The sequence below is a fragment of the Poecilia latipinna genome, unplaced genomic scaffold (assembly GCF_001443285.1).
Source record: "Poecilia latipinna isolate Pla-1442-1.1 unplaced genomic scaffold, P_latipinna-1.0 Scaffold37, whole genome shotgun sequence".
Lineage (NCBI taxonomy): Eukaryota > Metazoa > Chordata > Actinopteri > Cyprinodontiformes > Poeciliidae > Poecilia > Poecilia latipinna.
In genome coordinates this window covers 936761-942760 of record NW_015112653.1, presented here as the reverse complement: position 1 = coordinate 942760, position 6000 = coordinate 936761, and the positions used below count along the sequence as shown (strand labels likewise).

General features: G+C 40.4%; 1 protein-coding gene across 2 annotated transcripts in view; it reads right to left on the bottom strand.

Annotated features, from left to right (window-relative positions):
- Positions 1–1241: 1241 nt before the first annotated feature.
- hs6st3b (heparan sulfate 6-O-sulfotransferase 3b) overlaps positions 1242–6000 on the bottom strand; it is a 78197-nt gene continuing 73438 nt past the window's right edge. The window contains exons 2-3 of one of the 2 annotated variants that reach the window (XM_015044996.1): positions 4604–5359; positions 1242–2520 (exon numbers count right to left, since the gene is read on the bottom strand). In XM_015044996.1, the coding sequence (XP_014900482.1) occupies position 2520; positions 4604–5359 (757 nt within the window). In that variant the 3' untranslated portion in view covers positions 1242–2519. Of the gene's footprint in view, positions 5360–6000 lie in introns of both variants that reach the window. The other variant, XM_015044987.1, reaches the window with a different exon arrangement.

The window sequence follows — 6000 nt, the reverse complement described above, 5'->3', positions numbered from 1 at the left end:
CCTGCCGTCCTCTGAACGCCCTCTGGGGGGCGGTACCGCCCACGTTGAGAACCGCTACTCTAGATTATATCCTGCACAGTGAAGCTTTAAAGTAAACATTTTACCAAAAAAGAAAATGTTCTATAAAAAAGTGAGGCAAAGGTCTAAGCATTTTCTGTGAAAACTTTTTATAAATACTAAATTAATAGTTTAGAGAATAAACTGCTTTGACTGTTTGTTTTTTTTTCCCTATTTTTTCAAAGACGGGGGAAAAAGTCTGCATCCTGCTAACTGAGTTACACTGATAGAAATATTTAAAGTCTATCTCAAAAGAATAATGCCTCTGAGTTTCAGAGGAAAGGCTTTTAAAGTGTTGTTTTGGGAGATATTGGGAAAGCATTCTAAAATATACAATAATTACCTCTTGAAGGGATGTTCCTGAAGTATTCTTCTGCTGCCACATTCAAAATGGCATGAATTCTTCATGCACAGAACTGTCCTATAATGTTGTGAGCTACACTTGAAACACTTGAGTGAGTATTCAGAATGTGCAACACACTTCCTCCTCTTTTTACCCGCTGCTGATGTAAGTGCTTCCATACCAGCAGGTGCATATACATGTACGCCTTTCCCATTAGCTGACAAAATATTCATTCAACACATGCTCTGCAATGACTCGATGAATCACTCAGACAAGATGGAGCGAGATTAAGCAAAACGGTGCAACATGAGGTATTTCATGAGAAAGTGCAATCAGGAAGAGGAAAAAAAAAACACATGACAAATTGCATTAACATAACAGCAGCAGATATCTGAGCTGACATTTAGCATACATTTAATTTGATATGTATGCACTGTGAGTGAGCATGAGATAAGACACATCAAAGCACAAAGGCCACTAAAGCCTTTTAAAGCAGATAAAAACGAGCTTTGAGGGGCCGGAAACTATCAGGCACAGAGAAGCAACAGAAAGGTTTTATTTTCTTCAACCATCTTCTCTCAGGCTTTGTCTTTGAGTTCTGGCTCTCCGCTGCCATCAGAGCGATGTCGGTGCCCACAGCACAGACGCCGTCAGCTCTACAAATATGTAAGAAGCAGCCAGTGTGACAGGGGAGGGGCATGGCGACTGAATACTGATCATCTCATTCCCAGTCAGGCCGCATACCACCAACATTTACCCAACTCATCACATTCATTGTTTATCAAATACCTATCAACTCTGCCAAAAAGAACCAGCTTACCACTCTTGTACCATTTAATTGTTCTTTTGTTTTTTTCCCCCCCCACAACAAATACAACGTTTGATAAAAGTTACAGGTGGAGAATAGGTCCGTGCATTTCTCGGCAACTGGGTGTGATATTATTTTCATTTTGAAATCCAAAATACAACAAAATGAAGCACATTTTTATTATTTAGTGAAATAAATAAATACATAAATAATAGGCAGATTTTTTTTTTGCTCCATTTTTCTGGCCATCAATGAATGTACACTGTGGCTATTGGAGGTTTCTTCTGTATCCCTCAAAAATAGTAACAATTTCTTATTAACCACAAAATAAATAGATGGACCAGAAGAAAAATGCTAATCTAAAATGTTGATAAGTTGGGATGAGGATAAGTACTTTAAAAAAAAAAACGTCAGCTTTACTAAACTGTGAGCCCAAGGTTGAAAACACCCCTACCATTTTTACTGGTAGGGGTAGTTTTTTTGTTCGTTTTGTTTTGTTTATGTATCTAAATGATTCAGTAAGAATCACTCCTGCATTCGCAGTGAACATCAAATTACAAAAACATGCATGGACCAAACAGAAGTTGTTCTGTCAGTAGATACCACATACTGTGCATTAGAAAACTGTTTTGAAAACAACAGCAAAAAAAAAACAAAAAAAACAAAAAAAACTGGCATACACATTTTTTGAATAGTTTGGGTTATTTGGGTACATGCAAACAACATTGTCTTTTAAAAAAACCATTAGACTCAAAACAGTATGTCTTTTGTCTGAGTTGTTTAGTTTGCCTTTTCTGCAAGTAGACGAAAATGGGCAATATTTTGAGTGACAGAACTTAGGTCAGATGCCTGAAAGAGCCTTTTTATGCCTCTCACTAAAGTCACATCAAAAAAGTATAAGAAAGAAATATCAGAAAGATGTCCATTTTGGAGAGTTAGGCTTTCCAAATTCGAAAAAATCCAGCACTAAAGTACTGGAGGTCAGAAAGTTATTCAAGAAAGACATGTTGATGTCAGTGACTCGACTGAGATTTTTATTAAATCAGCCAGAGCTTATTTAAGTGTAAAAAATCATATTCTGAAACTCTGTGTTTCAGATATACTGTGTTTCTGTGACATGCAACCATCTGTTCTTTAATTAAAGGGCCCAGTGTGGTCAAACAGCCGAAGTGCGGTCACATGGTTGACATCTGTGAAGGTGGGACATCCGTTTTCGCAAAGACCCTTCAAGGTCCACAAGATACACTGAAATGAGCTCCTGTGAAACCCCTCCCGCTGCATGAGCTACGCGTCCTGGTGTTTTGTCATATGTCTGGTTAAAAACAGGAAAGTAAACACAAGCCGAGGAAATAATCATTGATGAGTTAAAGCATTTCATTTTATTGTCCATATTGTAAAAAGCTAAAGAAGAACAGAAGGCATCGCTGGGATGTTCGCCGGCTGCAGTGGATCAGAAGAACTGAGCAGTTTAGTGTTTAGTGTTTTGGTCACTAAACTCTGCCTGGAGTATGTTTTAGTACATACTTATTCCTCACGGTCTCTGACAATCGCTCCTCTCAACTATCCATCCTGCTCTCTGACTGAAAAACCTACTTTATGATAGTCAGTATTTGGAACCGTTTTCCACATAAACAAACACAACTATAATATTCTGACCAATCACACAATAGTTAGGGGGTGAAAGGTTCGTCAGGCCATGCGGCTTGACCATGCACGGCCTTTAAGACTTTCAGATAAAATAGGATTTCTGTTATCAATGTCCTAATCAGGATTTTTATTTGCTGCCAAAATGATTAGTCTTATAAGAATAGGCATTTGCTCATTCCCGATCGATGGGCACCTCGTCTAGACTGATGCCTAGTTAAAATGAAAGTCATGGATTTTCTCAAAACCTCAGTAGCTTTTACTTTATGGTCCCCTGTCAAAGTGTCGGTTCAATATATTTTGTATCCAGAAAAAACATAACCAAAGCTACACAGGTGCAAAATAGCAAAGGACTGAATGACCAACAAGCAGCACTACATATCATCTGTATTACATTAGCAATGTGATTGTATCCCCCTGAACTAGCTCACCAATCATAATCTTCCTCCTTAAAATGTGCGTGCGCAGCAGTTTGCTGAAGGTCTAGGCTTATGCTAGCATGTTTACTCTGCTTTGATATGACTCATAAAATTTCAATGCAGACTCTATTAATCATGAGGCAAAAAAAAAAGGAGAAAAGGACTGAAAAAGTTATATCTTTTCATTAACTGTCACTTTCCTTTGAGGGTCATGAAATTAAAAGAATAGTTCTCCAAGGCTTTTTTTTTTTCTGCACCGACAGCTGAGCACACATGTAGGTCAGGACCAGAGAAACAGGAAGCTGCAGTGGCACGTATGTTCTGTCATTCACTCTGAAAGTCATAGTGGGGGACAAAACCGACCTACATTAGTAGGGAAAACTCAAATTCGTTTAGATCAACAAAATAATGTGGATGGCATATATTAAAGCTTCGCAGGCCGTGCACATAAAAAGGAGAGCATAAATAAATATAAAAAAGAAAGTTATGTAAAATGCTGCTGGAGGGTTCGCTTAGGGCTGATCAAATCATAGGCAGTATTTACTAGCCGAGTTCAGTCACATGCTTTGATATCTGTCAATTGAAAATGCCCTGATTGTGACATCTCTGATTTGTGTCATTTGTATTGTTGAAACTATTCCCATTTCCTTGAGTGTTCTACATTATAACGAGTACTGTTAGTTTTTTTTTATTTTTTTATTACTTGTGAAGTGGTTCAAAGAGAAAGCGACACACAGACCCAACATGAGCTGCGATTTTCCTCACCTCTTTCTACCAGCTTATTGTTACATTTCAACTGTTGGTCGACTCACCAGTTGTTTGGACAAATCTGGCCAGCAAAGATCAGATTCAAGAAATGCTCCTGCTTTGTTGATAAATTCACATATTCCACTTTGTGTTTGTAACGCATTAAAAACTGATGCTCAAGGCTGCCCTCTCCATCTATTTATGATGTCTGGAACTCTTAGTCAAAAATACAAAAAGCCACTGGAGTGAAAACAGTCTGAACACCAATAACAACTTCAAACACATTCAAAACCTTTTTGTGGGTATTAAAATCAATGCAGTCAGGATCTTCTGTTTGTTTACTCTATCGTTTTTGCAAAGTAAAACTAAGGCAGTAGTTAAATGAGACAATTTATGAGCAATTTTTATAAATTTAAGACACTAAAGGCTCTCAGAGACAAAAAGACTGCATTTTTTTCAAAAAGAAACAAAGCTCTCATACCAAACAAAACAGATAAATGCATAAGACAGAACAATGGTGAAGAATAAAGAGACTCTTAAGATGTACGAGAGTCTGTTGCAGCTCTCTGTTAGATGACACCTCACCAACGTGCCACTTGGCTTGTATAGTCCTCAGTGGTGGTGGGCAGGTCATTTTCAGTTTCCTTCTCAAATACGCCTCCGTCTCCCTTCCCGCTTCCTTTGTGTTTGGACGGCCATGGTCTGCCCTGGTCCCTTTGCTCCCTCAACCAGCGTCTCTCCTCGCGCCTCTTCAATCGCACCTCTTGGTGCTCCCTCTGCCGGGTGTACTGGAACCGCTGGAGGAACAGGTCCTTCGCATACTCGTACAGCTGAACATCCAGGAAGTTGAGCTCCTCGATGCGCCTGCGCACGGCCTCGCTCAGGTCCACGTTGGCCGCCCGCGTGCTGTTGATCTGCGTGAAGGCGGAGATGAAGCGCAGGCTGAACGTCCGCTCAAACAGGTACTGTGTCTTGCGCTGGAACTCAGTCAGGCCGTAGAAAGCCATGTTCTTCAGGTTGCTCATGGCGCTGCTCAAAAGGATGTGGTTGCGCTGGCTCTCGTTCATCGAGGACATGTTGTAGCAGCCCACCAGGCTCAGGTCAGCCAGCATGCGGACTTGGCGGTTGTTGGCCAGGTTTGACTGACAGTTCATGAACTCTTTCAGGGTGACACCGGACCAGTCGTCACCGCTATAGCAGGTGGGCAGCTCGTCTTGGGTGGGTGAGCGTCCATCGCACATATGGAGAGCCGTCTTCCACGTGGCTCCTCTCTGGACATGTTTCCACTCGCTCAGGTAGCGGGAGACCGGGTCTCGCAGCATGGTGATGTAGTAGAAGTTCCTGCAGCCAAAACAAACACAGTTAGAGGGCTGTGAGTGCATCACCATCACAGAGAGCTGCCCTGCATTGTGCTGACAGATGGTGAGTTGTGTCTCTGTATGAAACTTCAAGGTTGAATGCTAATTGGAAAACTCAAACTCTCACTAATTAGATGATTATAGCTGGAGTCTACATGTTGCCCTTGGAAATTGACCCGAGCATTGAATTCACAAAAAGTAAGCAAGAACTGTTTTCATTCCACACATTGCTCCAACCTGCCAACACAGGAAATAATTGCATATCAAGGCATAGTTGTAATTCACAACCATAGAGGAAAGTGAGAAAAAGTGCCCCAACTATGTCCAAAACATTGTTAAAATTTAATGAGGTCTGAGCTTTTGTGCCACAAATCCATAACACGCTTCGCTGAGAGACAGTAGCAAAGTCACAGTAAAAGTGACTTGTCTATTTACAAAGTTAAACTATGAAATATGGCCGACAGTCAAGTTTAAAGTCATTAAGATAATAGAACCTGGAAATAAGTTTTTAATAGATAAGGATTTAATATTTCAATCCTCATCTAAAACGTTCCTTCACTTCAGACTGTTTTCTATCCCGGGCATTCAGGTGACCACAATGACTCACATGATGGCTTGCGAGTA